This window comes from Strix aluco, chromosome 7 (genome assembly GCF_031877795.1).
Source record: "Strix aluco isolate bStrAlu1 chromosome 7, bStrAlu1.hap1, whole genome shotgun sequence".
In the NCBI taxonomy this organism is placed as follows: domain Eukaryota; kingdom Metazoa; phylum Chordata; class Aves; order Strigiformes; family Strigidae; genus Strix; species Strix aluco.
In genome coordinates, this window is record NC_133937.1 from 16077339 (window position 1) to 16096617 (window position 19279).

The 19279-nt window shown below is 37.2% G+C and overlaps 1 protein-coding gene across 1 annotated transcript in view; it reads right to left on the reverse strand.

The window, feature by feature from the left end:
* Positions 1–11387: 11387 nt before the first annotated feature.
* LRMDA (leucine rich melanocyte differentiation associated) overlaps positions 11388–19279 on the reverse strand; it is a 693930-nt gene continuing 686038 nt past the window's right edge. Inside the window, exon 7 of the mRNA XM_074830576.1 lies at positions 11388–13582. Coding sequence (XP_074686677.1) covers positions 13503–13582 — 80 coding nt within the window. The 3' untranslated portion in view covers positions 11388–13502. The remainder of the gene's footprint in view (positions 13583–19279) is intronic.

The window sequence follows — 19279 nt, forward strand, 5'->3', positions numbered from 1 at the left end:
TTCCTTCCCTCAGGCTGCCATTAAAAAAGGTCTTGAGCCAAAAATGTTCCCAGGAAGGATTGGATCTTTGTAATCAGCATAGGATAAGCAAAGTGCAACATAGCTCAATACATTAAATCAAATAATTTAGCGTATGCATATTTAACAAGGACAATACAAATGGACCAGTGATTATGATATTAAAGTGTTTTCATGCTATATTTGTCTTTTTCTGTTCTTCACAGTGATCAGATGTACAGTTAATTACACTTAATAATGATAATTATGGCTTTCTTTTACAAGGCAGCAAATTAATTCAATCAGGCATTTCATAATGCACAGGATACTATGAAAGTTATTATAGCAGAAGAAAAATATTTAAAATCAACATTGCTCTCTAGGGGTCTTTTGACTTATCTTACTTTGCTCTGCCACCGATCTATTGTACGGTGCGAGGTAGCTCCTATTAAGGCAAATGGGAAATGCCTAGCTTACATAAATCCTCTAGAACTATCTGGCAGAAAAGAAAACTGAATTTCTGTCGCAGAGAGAAATAATAAACTGAATATGCAAACATGTTCTGCAATGACACGAAAATGAGTGGATAAAATCCAGCATGATAACTTGAATGAAGAGTTCCTCTCCTGCACTTTAGTCTAGTTTCTTTGAGATGATAGCTCATCAACAGGAAGATGATGCACAATGAAGAAACAAACTTTGGAATAGGCTTTTTGCCACAATCTTAACTCTGCCCATGGAACCCAGTTACTACCAAAGGTCATTAAACACTTATACATGATTTATGAAGATTGCCAACTATAGCCACCAATATTAAAAAAACCTTTGAAAAATATTTTTCCACCCACTATGTCCTTTAATACTGTTCATCACTGTCATTACTGTAAAAGAATGAGGCATTGCCTCTGCCTTTTTCCTTCTACAACTTTCTTCTTACTAGTTTACTTTTCAGTTGTTACTTTCTAATCTTACTGTGTGTAGGAACATAATACATAAAAAAGCTTTTGTTGGAGGAGGTAGATGTACAGCCACATTTCCACAATCCAAGCAGCTTAACAGGAGGACTTTACGGTATCACCAAAAAGCAAAGCATCTACCATCTCAGCTTACACCACCTTTTCCCATTTTGAGTCTTTTGTGCATCAATCTCCATGACACAGAAATGGTCCACAGCCTGGGAAAAACAATTTAAAATGTCATTCTCTGCCAGCAATGGAACCACCTTGTGCCACTGTAAATGGGGACAAAGGGATGCGATTTGCATCTCAAGATGCAACTTGACTTGTCACAGAACAGTACTGATTTACATTTATGCTGTTAGTCAGACACAGCTGAAACAGGACTGAGGCTATTTCCTCTGTGAGGTGCCATTAAGAAAGATATATTACTTGGATTTTCTTGCGCTATCCCTGCAGGCCTCAACTACAGATCTTCCAGGAGGAGAATTTTGGAGACAAATCCAACGTTCCATGGTAGCTCCAATTTACCTGTCACATGCAGAAAGGACAGACCTTCAAGCTAACCTGTTTTCCCATCACTGGTACTGTGGGGGACTATCCGCCCTACAGAGAAAGCCTCTGTGGGTAAGGCAGCAGGTACCTGTTCTGTCCCTCAGCAACACTGGTGCTTGCTACAACATTCCCACTGAACTATGAGCCTCACTATTCTCTAACTTAGACACAGGAAGAGGTTAACCAGGCAAATACCTCATGATCATACCCTCCAAGGCATAAGAAATCATGTGAAATGGAGATGTCCAATTCTGAGCATCCTTTTCTTCCAGAGGGCAACCAAGTCAACCAAGTTTGAATGTCAGTGTAGCTAGTATTAAGGTTGTCAAGGGGAGAACCTCAAAACATTCAGAGTTCAGGTCTAAGTTAGCACACTAATTTGACTTCTCCTAAAGCTATGTTTTACAAGAGAGAAAAAAAGGGGTCTTTTGGGATACATTGTTTTCATATTTTTGACCTAGGATAGAAATATACCAATTTATGTTTTTTTACAATGTTTTCAAGATTTTGGCTCTGCTGTTGGATGCAAAGATAAAGAGAAAAAAGGCTGTTTAAAAATATTTTTGAACTTCAGATGACAAAATAATACAACATTCCTTCCCAATAATGTGATGGATAGATGGGTAGTAACAAATATATTTGTCAACCCTCTAATAAAACTGTACAAAAATGTGCATCTTAAACGCATTCCTTCATTGAACCTTCCCTTCCACCACCCTAATGTCTATAATGTGGTGGATGTCTTACAAGTCTGTTTTAACATACAGAAGGATGTACTGTTAAACCCATGCTTGATTTATCACTATGCCTAGGTAGCCAAAAGATTTAAGTAGAAACCAGTCCAATAGCCTGTAGGTACCACTGACTTTTTAATACAAAAGATTTTTTTTTTTTTCTACTTCAACTTGCCAGGGGATTCACATTATCAGAGTTTGATTGTATCTGGAAAATGATAAAATTGAATCCTCTGTATTCACCTGCCAGGCTGCTAAATAGAAAAGTATCCCCTATGTTAAACTGGAAGTTAGATGAGGAGCATTCGCTGCAATCAATGACAAGTTAATGGGCTGTTGACTATAAATTCTCTGGAAACCTGGATACGAAGCTCTTGATTCAAGTGATCTGTGCTGCAGTCCTTGAGCCACTGCAGACACTCAGTTTTATTTACACAAACTTTTTGGGCCAGCATTAAAAGACACACTACTTGAAAGGAGACGCCAGCATGGTAACTCAAAAAGACTGTTATTTTATGCTGCCTACACCTCTATTTTACAAGGATATAATCATATAATCAGAAATGAAGGTTGTAAAATATCCAGAGGTAGTACAATCAAAAAATTAACAACTTTTTGGTACAACAGTCATCATTATTAGCTGGATCCTAAGCTAGTCTAAATAAATAACATGGGCCATGCACAACAAGTTGCTTCACCAGTGACTGGAGCCTTTTTGTCTTTATATATTTTGATTATTAAGGAGTATCTTTGGCAAGTCAGTGCTATTTCAGAGTAAACAGTTCATGTATTTGGGTCACCCTTAGAGAAAGCATGAAAGACTTATCCTTCTGACTTGGGGACAAATTGCAGGAAAAAAAAATGGTGCTGACCTCCTGTCTGTCTACTTGGTGGCTGGTAAATGTTAGCACAACTTGATAATAGCAATTAGGCTGGGAAGCTTTATTTTAAGTTTTTTTTAACTATCAGTACTGCCTGTGTCCATTTGTCTTTTTTATTCTCTAGATGTGCCATGACAAGGATTAAATGCGACACACACCAAACTTTGAATGTCCTGCAGCCAGTTCCAATGGCTTGGATGCTGTCATTTCGAGCTACATCAGGAACAGTAGCTCAATGGCTACATCTGTGACACATGTCAGAAACTTTTAAATGTCTGCTCTTTTTTTCATCAGGATGCTTCTGTATCCTAGCTAGGGAAGAGATGACATTTTGTGTTTGGATGGAACTTGTTGTGGTTCCCTCTTCCTGCCTCCTCTAACTGTCAGCCTGAGTTTCCCCTAAACATATCAAAATACAGACAAATAAACCTTGTCATTTAGAAATACATTCAGTAGTAACCATGCTTGAAAACAATGTTTTAGGAGGAACTTGGGCACATTTTCTCATAGAATGATGAGCTACACAAAACACAGCACTAGGCTATTTCTGACCTTTGTTATGTGCTGCCTTAGAAGACTGATGTGCACAACTCAGATACACATGAATTCCTTAACATTTCTGTTCTTTTTCCATTAAAGTGGAATAATTTGGCATATAAAATACACAGTGTATCAGGGAAGTTTTTTCAAGGCTTGGAAGAATTAACATTTTGGTAAGAATACACAGTTTAAGGGTAGAAAATGGATCTGCTAATGGACACTAAGGGGGCTCAGGGCGGGACTCCAGGAGTTGAAAACACAGTTCAGAAGAAGAAGGGAGCAGCCTTGTATCATTATCATTTATTTTAAATAAATACATGTAATTTTTAAGATCAGATTGGTATTTCTTTGTCTTTCAAAATTTTTTTTTTTTTTTTAAAAAAACCACCCTAAAACTCTGGTCTCCTTGATTACGACATTTTGCCTTTGGGTTTAATTGTTATAATAAATAGTAATTTTTCTTCCTTTTCCCTGGGCAGCCTGAGTTCTTTAGACTCTCGTAGAGTTATTTGTGACTGTGTATGGGCAGTCAGACATGTTTCACACAGTTAAACACTGTGTAATTTTACTCTAGGGCTCTCTTCGCCCATTTCAATTGGCTATGTTTCAGCTGGATTTGACTAGCGGTTAGACTTAAAAAAATTTATCTTCTTAAAATAATAATTTGGATTTCTTGTTAAGCTTATTTTTAAAAACATAAGAAGATAAATGCAATGATGGCACGTGATCTTGCACATACATGCAAATATGCAATTTTTTGAGGATATATCGTATACGTAGCCATTTCCCTGCTAGTCCTAGAGGGATCGATTGCTTTTTAGGGGAAGCATTCTGCCTATTTACACCTGACTGTAGAGAAAGCTGGGCTCAGATGCTCATTTAGCAGAGGGTAACCTGAGATGTTGCAGAGGGCATTGCCAAAACTTCAAGTAAAATGCAGCCTCTCTCCCTCTGGATGGGTGAGTGTTCCAGCCCTCAGTGCTGTGCCCAGCCTTTGCTGGGTACCCAACACACCGTGCATTCAATCCGACATTCAGGGCCTCCAGTTTTTATGTTTTGGTTTTCCTCTGAGGCACTGATTCACCATTTATTTCATTGCTAGATGAAAAGACCATAATTCCAAACATAACAATTCATTAACTTCTATTAATCTCCAGGTAGGTTACGCTAAAAGCAAATGCTTCTGCAATCACCTTTTTCTTTGCTGCACTGAAGGCTAAATGAAAAAGTTAATACCAAACAAATCACAGAATCATATAACCAGAACTATCACTGCACACAGTTAAGAATTTACTTTAGCATTCCATATAATTAGGAAATCAGTGACTGAGTAGCAGAGACAAAGGTGGGAAGGGCCAGAATATATTTATTATCCTCAATTGCACTGCCATGGTTAGTTACGGATAAACAAGATTCCCAAACCTTTCATGACGCTACCTTTCTTCTCCGTGGGGATGAGGAGAGGTAGCCTACTAGTAGGAGATGAGACTTCTCATAAAAGGTAGCATTCTGCATTTGCATTCTAGCCAAGAACTACTACAATTTATGCAAGCATGACACAGCCATGATTAAACAAGAAAACATAGCCACAGCTTTCTGTTGCACTTACAGATATGCTTTCAAACACATGAGCAGGAGGGATACATGAAAATAACTTTCAGAAAATATGGCATAGTGTGGCCTCAAATTCAAACTGCTCCAAAAAGATACAACTGTTATCATTGCTATTTATGTTGGAATGCCCTTAAGGATTAATTTTGACAATGGCATTAACAGTGACATTTATTTAGGATTTAGTTTTACTAAAGATAGGGAAAAAGAAGGTTTTATATATAGCATTTTGTAAAAATAAAAATGGAGTTAGTACACAATTATTTTAGTACGTTATTGCAATAGAGGTGGGAATGCTTTAATTAATTAAGCCTCAGCATCCTCTCAGGTAAGATTATATTAGCTATATTATTCCAATAGGGAAACTAGGACATATATTTTTATTTTAGTAACTTTTAAAAGTAAACCACTGAAACAGGCAGAAACTGAAACCACATATCTTGTCTCATAGTCCTGAAATCTACTTTTATACCCTTCTGTAAAACATTCATTACACAGTCTGCAGGTCTAGAGCATTTATTCCAATTTCAAAAATTTCAGTGAAGCTGGCCTTCGTTAGGTAAAATGTGAACTTAGTAAGCCTTAAAGCCCAAACAGCAAATGTAGCAGAATGCTCTATGGACTAAATCCGTCATGTTTTTATTTGAGACAAAACACAAACCAAACCCATCAGACCCCACTAAATGCTTTAATATAATTACTTTTGGAATAGGTTAAAATTTTGTAAAATAATATTAATTTCCATTTTGACAGATACCAGAATGTTTCCACTGTTTAAAGCCCCAGAAATTTATCAGCCAGCAGCTGCTTCAAAACTAACAAATCTGGGTTTCTTTCTTAGCACGGGTGATAGACACTTGTTCTTTATATCATATATTTTGATTCCTTGTGTCAAGGCCCTACTTTAATGTGTATTTTGATGCCCTATAAGAAAATGTAAACCATTCCAGCACGAAGCTGGAACTTGTGCTTGCTTCTATATTGTCACTAAGTACTTTTTGATGTAAAAGTGAATGTGCAAATGGAATAAAACATTCAAAGGTACAGCATCCTATTCCTGGCTTTGTTAGTTTAAGGCAGACCTCTAATTTTTCAGACTGGGTGTGCATTCCTATATTTGGTGGTATTTGCTCCTACTGCCATAGATGTTAAAAGCTTTGCCACTGACATGAATGGAAAGAGGATAAGAGTCAGAATGTGCTTATGATATAAACTTGTGATTAACATTAACAGCTGGTAGTTTTCTTTTTTTACTCTTAAGCCTCAAATACAGCTGAAAAAGCAGTTATCTGAAAGTGGAAAATGAGGGCTTAGCTAGAGCTGTGCAAACCTTCCATAATGAAACCCAGAACTAGCCTGATTTGGGAGGGTTGCTAGAGGTTTGACACTCAGGCCAGGTTTCCTAACCCCTCAGTGAATGTAGTGGATTTACAGTTTCAGATGAAAACCACACACACCTCAGTAGTGGTTTTGGCTGAATGATGCTTTCAGCTTTTGCTCAAACTTGAAACTTATTGGGTGTGAACCCACAATAACCAAAACTTACAAAAAATAAAAATAAAAGACTGGCATGAGCATGACATGGACAGAAATCACCCGAGACTCTCAGAAACCCAAGTACAGCAAGCAGTAGCTGGGGAGAAGATATGTTAGGCACTACAGATGTTGAGATCTTGCAGCTTCACCATCATCTGAAGTAACAGCCAAAGAGGTGTGTATTCAGTGGAGCTCAAGCTAACCATATCAGGCATCAGTTGATAACTGCAGTTTATCCAAATAATTTCCCAGTGCACTGACATTTCCATTGCCTTTTATAAAATGTGCATTGTATAGTAGGTGGTGATTTGGTGGTTTGGGAGGTAGCCAAGGAAGGAGACTCAAAGTATAGAGAACATTCTTCCAAAATTGATGTTGAAATTTGGCTACCTGAAACACATTACAAGTCATGGTTAAATCAGTAGAGTATTAAAAAGGAAATGACTCTTGAGCAGAGGAGTTTTGCTTTTCCCCTCTCTTGCATTGTAATCCTCTGACTAGCCCTAAATCGACTACTAAGCTAAAGGAAATTAAAGAAAAGATGAATAAAAAAAATCTCAAGCTGGGCCAAATTCATCCCCAGTGTAGCTTAGCTCAAGTAGAGTTAAATCAATGGAGTTCCACCAGGGATGAATTTGGCTTATAGTCAAAAGGAAATGAAGCAACTGTGCCCTCATTTACAGCTATCAACTTAAACAGAAATTTCATTATATGGGAATTTCTGAAAACAATTCCTAGGTAAAAGAAAATTGCTAAGGTTGAACAGCACGTGTGTTTGAAAATTCCCTGAAGTCCACAACTGTCTGCTTACTCAGTAGATACACTGAATGCTAGATAATTGAGTGCACACATTGTTTCAAAGGTCTTATAAAATCAGAGAAGCCTATAAAATGAATAAGCAGATTGTATTCAGAAATCTCCTTTCTTTGTTTTCCCTATATTGAATCTTAAATACTCAATTGCAAAAATAGTGTTAATTTAAAAGTAGGAGGGCAATTACAGATAAAAATTATGCCAGCAATATCCATTTCAGTTACCTCAGTATTCTTTATTTGGCTTTCCCCATTCAAATGTAAAAGAAATGTAGAACTTCTTAAGCTGCACTCTTCTGTCCCTGATCTTCTCCAGAGTATGATCTGAAGAAATCCTGTGAAGCTCCTCTCTATTTCTAATATAATACTGAATTAAAACTTACATTTAATACTGACATCTCCAAACAGATTCCTCTTCTATATATTTTACTATAAAACTGTAATTCCATAAGGATGTATTTCTGTTCTAAGAGGATCTATGTAATTGTGGATAAGAGGTGAGATGATCTGTTAAAAAACTTCTGGATTAAGATATAACTAGGTTTAAAACCCCTTGACTTTACAGTTTCATTTTTGATTGGCGGCAAAACTTTCAATCAGAATGCAAAATATTTGCAAGAAATTTTAAACTTGTGTTGGGAGGATGTTTTGAACACATTTAGAAACTTGCTCTCACAGCCCAAACATTACATATAATGTGATAACACTGAATATATTTTCCATTAAAACCTATCAGCACTACTAACCTAGAACTAAACATATTTTCCAAGATGCTGTTCCCTTAAAATGCTGAGGATGCTGAGATGATGATGATATTTTGTGAATGTGCCATGACCACGACTTAGCTTGTCCTTAAAAATATCTGCTCCTTGAAGGCTTGTGAAAATCCTGATCTGAAACCTTAATCTAATTGTCAGCAACTCCAAGAAAGGGTCAGCTTCAGGTTGACAACAACACCAGAGGCAAGTCCATCAGAGTCACCTAACCTAAAAGGTAACCTTTAGAAAGATTCAGCTGCTTTAGTACTGCATATGGAAAATATATTAATTCAACCAACTTTGATGAAGTAGGAGTGCTGAGTATATCCTGAACATTCTCACTTAATAAATGCCAAAGAAAATACTCTTAAGACTTCTTAAGAACAGGTTATAAATGATTGGAAGAAGCCATTTTTCTTGGGCCTAACTCTCATATAATCCAAGATCTTGGTAGGTTATTCAGATAATATTATAAGTAAAATGAACATTAACTCATTTTAGGTAAGACAACATTCTCTAACCACCTACACTGCTAGAGTGGCATAAGGAAATAAAAGGCTATATCAGTTGTTCACAATCATGCTCTGACTCCAAGAAGGCTCCAAACTAGAAGACATCTCTGTCCTTCAAGCCATTTAGATGTTTTTGTGTATAACAATGCTCACCTGTCACACAGTTGTTAGCATAGGCATTGTCCCTCAGTAACATCTTTAGATGGTTGCTTTCTCACAATCATATCTTGTTTGTTTTGGTTTATTGCCATTACTAGGAGTAGAAAGGAATGCAGAAAACAGATTTTAATTAAATAGCAGAAAAAGACTAGCCAGTGAGATGTAACAGCTACCAGCTGTACATATAAAACCACTGAAAAAGCAAACTATGCATTTCAATTGTTATACTACAAGCAGTGAAGCAAAAATTTCACTTTAAAAATAAAAGGGGAGCATTTACCTGTTTCGTGCCATCACTTGCTTGCAGAGCAATGACATGGCAATTGAAGCAGACAAGGACACAGCTAGAGATCTTTAGGAACAGAGGACAACAGCTAGCAAGCCATGCAAGACCCCTAACTTCATATCACCTGATTCACTGTCAGATTCCCAAGACTGAACCTGCAAATGGATACTTAGGAATCTAAGTGTCAAACATACAACCTCAGTCTTGGCTATATGGTTACACCTGTGGAAAGCTGAATTGCATCTCTTTCTTTCACATATGTCAACCATTTAACAAAGCAGAAAGACACACAGTTGTACATAGAGTAAAGAGAATAAACTTTCCTGAACTGGGCAAGCAGAGACTCATGTACCAACTATCATACCACATAAAGAAGAAATATGTGGCAAGACGCAGTGCGAGTCACTATAAAATGGGCTGATTCCAAACCTCACCACAAAGGCTGCATCTAGCAAAGTTCTGCTGAGGGTAAACATTTCCCAACATACTCATATTGTTGGCAGAAATAAAAAAATATTAATACATTAACTGGCAGCAAGTGAACCCTGTAATTTACAGAAAGAATTTTCAAAAGCACAGACAGGTTTGTTTCTTTCTTCTGACTTAAATGAGAGCAACATTAGACCAACATACAATGATTTTTCACCTACAGAGAAGATGTGAGAATTGAACATTCAGTAATCATATAATGCTCTGCTCAGAGAACCAAATATATTAAAAAGGGAACTGCATACCAACCTTCCAATAGCAGTAACCCTAACTCTCATAAATAACAACATTGACATTAAAGGGACTCACGGTTTGAGTAAAGCAAATACTAGAATAAGTATTGCAAGACTCACCCTAACAAAGGAGAAAAAAGCAGTTTCAATGGTAACATACTTTCAACAATCCCATAAATCATTTATGCATGCAACACGTGCAATTAGAGCCAGTTTGCTCTAAAATTAGGTCTGTGTATCCATAACAGTAGGATTTTCACTGAAGGTCATTTATCTTTAAAATTTCACTTCAGTATTATAGTTTGGATTTTTTCCTTATTTTTAATTAAAAGGTTAGGAATTAACATTTCTATACATAAGTTAGGAATGCACTAAGCTACTACAGGCAGCTCCTAGTAAAACCATTTGCCTCTTGGTCTTCATTTATGAACACATGTGATGTCTGCTAAAAGCCAAAGTACTGGTCATCACAAGACTGAACATAAGACTGAAGAGTTTGGATATTTAAAAAAACCCCACATTTGTAGTATTTGAAGATTACTTATTCAAGCACACCTTGGATCTCAAACCTTGTTAACTGTCAAGAAACATGGCTGGTCAAAATTTTTCTTGTCACCACACAAAGGACTAAGAATGCGGTGGTTCCTTGGAAAGATACACATTTTAAAATCCTTATAGCTTTGTAGGCAAATCTTTTATTTTTAACAGCCTAGTTAATCTTGAGAGGGAAAGATGTGCCATATATGGAGAAGGGGGAGTAAAGGAGAGAGAGTGGAATCTCTTCTTAGATTACTTTACTGTAACTTTCATCCTAAGTGATACAGTTCAGTTAAGAAATCCAGGCACACTTCCCACTGAGGAAAGAACCAAGTATAGATAGAAGCCCCAGGTTTGAAAAGTTTGTCATCTCTTTAAACAGAACTTCAGCAGAAGACATCTGAAAATAAAATGCTCTGCATATTAAAAAATAATGTTAGCATAAACAGTAGTAAACCTTCATGCTTGTTTTTAAATAGTATCATAATACATACTAGCAATATAAAATAATTATTCATAGATTATCCTTTTGATTTTCCAGAATCAGTGACATTTAGTGTGAATCCCCTTTGAGCAAATTTTAATTAGGGCTTTACCATATTTAACTATAGGTATATAATCCCCCAAGTGAAAACAAAAATCAAAATGGAAAAGACTTTGATCACATCTCATTCCAAAAATATTTTTGCCTCCAAAGCTTTGCTGAGAAGAAAACACTCCTGAAAATGATACAAATGGTTTTGACATTAGGAAAAGTAAACAAGCAAAATAAAGATGGAAAAATCATGAGGTCAGTTTGCAAGTGCTGTTTATTGTTTGAGGCAGGGTTAAAGCCTTTTATAAAGACAAGAACACACATGCAACCAGACTGAAAGTGACATTAGGTTATTCTAAACATCGCTATTCAGAACGCTGCTGCCTGTAATATGCCATGACCAAAATGTGTGGAGGCTTCAAAACAGACAATATGATAGGAACAAACTAGGACTGCTGTTATTTTGGTAACCAAGATAGATGACAAGTGCCCTAAATATTTCTAATTATATTTTTGATTAGAAAAAGACGCATGTAGTCTTCCTTTATCTAATATCTCCTAGGACTTCTAATGTGAATTGTCATTTCATTTGTAGCCATGTATGACATTAGCAGAGATGTTACAAGTGGCCAAAATGTGCTTTCCAGACACCAATTTGTACAGCAAACAGCTCAGAGCTCAATTCGAACCAGAGGTGTTGTGAACTGGATTGTTCTATGTTCATCACTGATTTTAAGTATCTGTTAAAGATTTATTATAGACTTTCAGAGTGAGTGAAGGCTTCCATTTACTGAGTAAGGCCTAAAATGCTCAGCAGCAGAAAGCTTTCCTTTGTCACTCTGGCAGTGTCTCATCCTTTTTCATCAGTCCAACCTGATTTCATGATTGGCTTCAACATCGAGCTCACTTCCACCTGCAACTCTAGCTGATAATGGCCCCCAAAAGTAGGCAATTTCTAAAAACTGATTTTTCAACCAGGAAAGTGAATAAAGACCACCAAGTAATTTCATACAAGCCAAGAACAGCCAGTGATGGCTCTCAACTGGGACTAATATGCATGAGTTTGGAACAGCCCAGAGGTCAAAATTCTTGCATATTCCTTGGTCAATCCCATTATCTCTAGTAGCACTTAACACTATATATACATGAAGTATTGGGATTTTTTTTCACAGGAACAAGTTCATGATTCTAAATATGTCCAACCTGTTTATCTGAAAAGCAGGAAATATGCCATGCATTTTTATTTTTTCCACTGAAAATTTGACAATAGAACTTCTCACATTGACATCAAAAGGGATTAATCAGAACTCATCTCTATAACATACTAGTAAAGCTGTTAATTATGTTAATTCCACCAGTTACTTTTATTGACTTTTTTTCCCCTCTAAATAATCATACCCATCTGGTGGCAATTTTATTTTAAATCACTCCTTTTAAGTACTTTTTTCTTTCCAAATTTAAGCATTTAATTCTAAATTTAATCTCTGTAGAAGTTAAAAAGATCTTGTGCAATAAACCAGAAATAATACACGCTGTCAGTATCACAATTGAAGGCTTCTTCCAAGTATATACAGTTAAGCTGTGCCACTATTCTACAGCATTAAAAAATGATCTCTTTTTTGAAGGTCAGAGTTAGTAAATGCTGAGATGTAATTTAAGAATTAGCAAATTTTGTTTGTCTGCAAAAATGCTTAAATCCTTTTTCTCTGCATATAAACAACTATACAAATTGATAGTACTTTGCATGACTGAAATATTTTCAGGATATATTTTTTTCCCCATTGAAAGAAAAAATAATCCATTTTGGGGCAGGACTCACACACACATAGCAAACCAATAAAACCACTGTGAAAGGATTTGTGTAAGCATTTATGAGATGATAGAAACACAAGCAGTTAATTCACAGGGGGAAAAAAAAACCCAAACAAAACAGATAAGGGCTTTTTCATCTGAAGTTATAGCCTTTCTCTTTTATAAACATTTTGATATCGCCAGCCACTTTTGCTCAACAGGCAAGCTGGAGATTAAGCACGGTACTTTTGCTAAGGCGCCGACCGACAGAGCATGCTCACTGCAGCCCCAGGTGTGACCCCTGCTCTTCTGCAAGCAGCAATTGGACCAGGCAATCCATCACGGTGCTCCTGTCAGGCTGGGTGCTCGGCTGCAGCTGTCTGTCACACTGGTGGATGGGACCTGCTTAAAGGCAATCATGTCAATCTCTATGTGACTACTCAGACTAAGATAGAAGGATGATCTTGACAGGCTTGGCAAAGTCAGCAGAAGGCACTAGAGGACTTTAGTTACATGCTTAAAATTTAGATGTAATTTGTGCTTCTTATGTGGATGGATAGAAGAGGCACAATGCTGGGTTTTATAGCTGATCATCTCGGATGAATCTGTTGCCTTCAGAATGTTTTCCATAGTAAATGTAACGGCATTTTCCCAAAATGCCTACAATAAAAAGAAAATTAATTACAATTAGGACAGCAGTGGCATAATATGCAAATAAAGCACATAACTAGAGAAATTTGAAGGAGGAAAGGAAACAGTTTTCTCTTGTCCTGCAAAACAAAGTTTGTGCATTTGAAATATTCAGTATTACCATTTCAACTGGCAGTTTTGAATCCACTGAGAAAACATGTGTTCAAATAACCTGCACGACCTATGTTGTTAAACATACATCCACAAGTGTCTTCAAAAATGGAATGACATAACACTGAAACATCATACACTGTATTTTAAATCACAGTACCTCTCCTGCTTTTGAAAACCAGAAAGTCTGGGTTGAAGTTGCATTTTGTACTCTTGGTAATCTCCCTGCCACATGTTTACAGGGTTTTCCTGATCATTAAAGATGAAAAAAGAAGCAAGTAGCTAGTTTAAGGTAGATCCAGGAAAACCTTCCAAACCTTCACAAAGTCATCCTGCAAATACCTAAAGCCATCCCTGCTTTGCAGTGGCAGAGAACTGAAGTGACCGGCTGAAATCCACACAGGAAGGCATTGAGAGACATGGGCTAGAACTTGGGACTTCCTAACCGTTAGCCCTACAGATTCCAGTATTTTTCCCAGACATATAAATAAACATTTAGTAAAAACATTTCCAAAGTACCTCTCCAAACAACATCCCATGAGCAAGACACAATTATAAATTATGCTAAATATCAGTATATGGAGGATGTTTTCAAAAAATTAGCCAGAACACTGCTTTTGGGAGACAAGGCACATTATTCTCAGTGGGTACAGGTGGCAAGATGCCCGAGGAAGTCTTAACTGTTATAGGCGAGGCACACATACCTGCAGATCTCACTACCTTATTCAAAAGCATCCCCTCTGGTGGCACTAAATGGTATGTGAAAGCATAAGTTCACAGTCACATCCCACCTGTGAACATCCTCAAAGATGCTAAATTTTACGAGCAGAGTTGTTCTTTGTGCCTCAGGCACGTATAGTCAAAACCATCTCCCATGCATAGAAGGAAGGTGAAGGGGTCTCCTCTACCCTGGGAGTGTCACTGAAGCAGTCACTGAAGTACCTAGTTCACACCCATAAGGGCAAACATAACCTAGCCCAAAGGAGGCAAACACTGCCTTACATAAAGAGTAAAGATGGGGGAGGAGCAGATCCTCAATTCATTCCTGTTTTAGCTTTCCAGTACTCACATAGCAAATACTGTGCCGACCTGCAATATCAATTAAGTATGCAAGCTTTTATATTCTGCATCTATTTTTCCAGTATAACATGCATAAGGTAAGCAACTAAAGCCTTGAAAGGCATGGGCTGTGCAAGATTAATGTTAACCTATGCTCTTCTTTTTCCTTCTAAAGACATCATGATAGTAACACATTCCTATGGGGGAAGAAAAAAAAAATTGATAGGCCTGCCATTTGTTGTGAAAAACACATTCCTCTTCAGGATAACACAAATGGGGACTATGTGGTGCAGTGCCTGATCCTTCTTCCCTCCCTCCATGGAGATTTTTTCAATAATTTAAATTTCAATAATTTTACTAGTGGAGCAGTTTCGACATTCAAGGGATGATATTATCATTCCTGAACATGAGCCTAATGAAAAGCAAGATTTTTTTTCCCCTAAACAGATGATATTCTAAGTCAAATTGCAGCAGGCATTAGGTTGGTAACAAGGCCATTTAGAGCTCTAAATGTAAAGGATACGAATGGTTTATTAATGGCATTCTTCAGACTCCTTTTTCACTGGCATTGATAAAAGTCTTGTTTGAGGTCTGCCGCATTTCTTAAGGACTGGAAGCAAGACTGTTTATAGAGATGCTGGTGAGAGAGTGCTGTTTGATGAATGCTGGAGACTGTAGCTAGGTGTCAGTGCTTAGAAAATGAGGCAAGGACATGAGGTATTAATATTGCCAATGATCTCTTGACAGGAAAACAGATACTGCATTCACCGTCAGATTTAAATAGACATCAAGTGCATTAATGACAAAAGGGCAGACTTCAAACAAAGGGGGTTGTATGGTGCTGTGCTGAGCCAGTCTCTGAGTTGGCAATAACCTGATCTGAAAAGACACTGTCAGGGCTACAGACAGGCCCAGGATTGTGTGCAGTGACAGAAAACAGAGATGCTGACAGAGATACCGGTGCCATATTATGCCAAGTATATTCTAACACTGTTTCCAGCCCTAACTAAATCTGACATCATTTCCTATCGCTTATAGTATCCTCCACTGCTCCAGCAGAATATTTCTCCCCAGACATCATTACAAACTCCACTGTAGTTTTAAAGTTACTGGCAGGCCTGTGCTGTCATGGAGGCTGGGTCTAGAGGCCTAAGGATAACCTCAGTCAATCTAAATTTGGAGTTTGCTGGAGAAGTGCTCTCATTTTCACTGATATCTCAGCTACTTGAGGTGATCTGAACGCTAAAGTGTGAGGAGCTGTCACCTTGAATAAAATCCTTAAAGTAAAGACGCTCAGTTCCTGGGATGTTCAGCAAAGATGTCGGACACACTGGCAGCAGGAAATGAAATCCAGCTGCTGCTGCTCGCCTGGGGATAAAGGTGCTTGGGCTAGTGACAGTTAAAGTCAGCTGAAATTTTTGAACTCCTGCAGCCTACAATTGTTTAAATTAAGGAAGTGTTGTCTCTGCAGAGATTCCCTACCCAGGCACACAACTGTGATTCGATTGCCAGGCATATTACACACACTGCTCAGAAAGTCTTGATAAAAGCACGTTTGAAAATGTTGCCATGAGACTTTATTTATCATGAAGGTTATTTGTAAAAACAATAGTCTTGCTCATAAATTAAATGTGGTGACTTCTTGGGTTTTTTTGTTTTGTTTTTCCTCTCCATTTACCACCTCCCTTTGGCAACCACAGAGAACTTGGAGAACTACAAAAAGCTTGTGTGCCACAATGAGAATTTTGATGCAAATATGCATCACACATGAATTTTAGAAACCTACTGCTTCTCTCCTGCCTGTCTGCTATGGAATTCATTCCTTGCAGTTCAGGGGCAGGAGTATGCTTGTGGTTTTGCACACAAAGAAGGGGAGGAATAAGGGGGAAACAATACATCTGTGGCTGTTGTAGTGCTTTTTAATTAAAATATCCAGCATTGGCCATAATAAGCTAAGTATACCCCCTATACATCAAAACAACACACAGCATCCTGAATGAGGTTTCTGCTCATGGTTCTTAAGAAATGACAACACAAAGTCTCTTGAGGGATCATCTTCTGTGAATGAGGCTTCTAATTTTTCTTAAGTAGCTGCTTCTACCATCACCACAAGCTGTTAAAACTATAATTATGAAAAAAATGCATTGGGAAGAATAATCTTTAAATTCACTCTTTATCTTTTAAATGTTTTCCCCCTTCGGAATGGATGTTCTAATTATGTTGGGTAAGTAATGACATTGCAGTTGCTTGCATGTGTTGTGGTATCAGTCTTTCTTCACAAACACATTGTAATGTCAGCAACATCAGCTTTTCCTTAGCTGAGGGAAAACCCAATTATCCAAATAAATAAATAAATACATACATGCATACTAAAGCACATGAAAAACTGTTCAAGTCATGTTTGCTCCTTTTAAATTGGACATGTGTTGCAGAGCGCTATGGTGCAATTGGAGCTCCATACACATTCAAAAAATATTCAAAACATTCAAAAAAGTTTGCAGATCTTCTTGTATTATATGGAAAATGGTGAAAAGAAGTTGCAATGGGATGTGCTAGACCTATAGATCTTACAGCCTCAGTCACAGGTCAGAATTCAGCTCAGGCCAACAGTGACTTAAGAGAACTGTTGTCTGGTAGCATCTTGTTGCCTTTCTTGGTTTGCTCTTTTCCCTAGGAAATAAATGCTCTACATCTTTAAAAAAACACCTCTCAGCCATCACAGCTGGGGCAGCTGTTAGCAACATGGCCTTCTCCAGTAGCATTCAGTTTTCTTTAAAAAGTAATTACTAAAACTAGAGTAGTCGAGCCAAAACTTTTGTCACCCCCATCAAAACCTATTGCCACATCTGCCCAAGCTACCCCTCAGGCATTCATTTTAACATCAAATGTTTTTAATAAACCTCTCTGCAAGTGTAAACAGCAAAGTTTTCACAATTAAATTTGTTTGTCAAACACACTGGTCTACAGTATACATCAGGGATTACATTTCAGCATTCAGTCCTCTGCTTGTCTTTCACACTGGCTAACCACAGGTCCTCATACTAGGAGCTGTGGTCAGATAAAGCATAGCACTTCATACACAGACTCAATATTCTAGTGGAATTCCACTTCATCTAACTTTGAGTACAGTATCTAAATCCTCCACTGCCAATTTGTATTTGATCCATATTCATCTCTTTTTCCACAACCTGCTGTTGTATAGTTTTGCTATGGGCTATTAAACAGCTGCCATGTTCCACTGAGAAGCTGGGTGCATTTCAGTGTGGTTATACTACCAATCTGTAAATTGTTTTGAGACCCTTCAGGATGAAATATCAATACCGTTATCATTTTTTTCATAGGCACTTGAGCATATTCTACAATTAATGAACAGAAGTTGCAAAATTCCCTTAAATATTAAAATAAACTTCCTTTAAAGGAAAATAATTCCCTACCTACAACATTTAGAGGAGAATAAATACCTATCTACAGTTTCAAGTCTGCAATGCTACTGATTTAGGCTAAACACCTCCATCAGGTGAACTAATTTAAAACTCTTAAAAACTTTTTCATCTAAGGGATAAGTAAAGCTGGTTTGAAACAAAAAAATCCTTCTGTAGAGGAGTTCAGTAATTTTTCATTTTATATTTATCTTCATAGAAATTCTAACAACTTTATCTAGTTGTCTACTCTTATTTTCAATTCTACTGACTTTCTGAGAAATGAAGTACTAGAGATTTTTCAAGAAATTAGGAACCTAATCCTCTCACTTTCAGTGGAACCTTCAGGTTATTTTTTTCTGTTAAATCAGGAGAATGAAAGTATATATACTCACAGTCATTTTAGTTAAAAAAATAAATCACTGCATCTAATTGTACTTGTGCAATTTTATATTCACCATATATTCACCATTAAGAACATTCAAACAACTGAATGCTGTGAAAAGTATCAAAAAGTTTCCAAACCTGCTCCTTCAAAACATTTGCTTTGTAATCCTCAATAAATAATTAAAAAAAACCCAAAACACAGCAGACAAAAAAAAACCCCAAACCAAACCCACAAAAACATTATTCTGACATTCAGCTAAATCAGCTTGAAATTTGGGGAGCACAGATCCATGCAAAGCTTCACAGCAGGCAAGGGTGGGTGCCTGGGACAGGGTGGGAGAAGAGAGCAGGGAGGGGAGAGAGAAGGGGGCCAATGAAAGGGGAAAAAAAAAAGAATAAACAGAAAGTTTACTTGGACCCAAGTAGTGCATTTTTAGTTCTACTGAGTCTTGTGGCTGTAACATCAGGGAGATACTTTACAAATACAAAAAAAAAAAGCACCACCCAACAGACTTTTTCTTTTCCCCAAAATGTTGAGTTTGTCCACTCAGTCTTCTAAGGTTCATTCATCTGCTTTAACTTGCAGACATTTACTTATTTATAGTTGTGCCTTCATAATTGTTTATGTAGAAATACATTTTTATAAACGAGAACAATAGTTTGACCAATTAGAAACAAGAAATCCTTACTT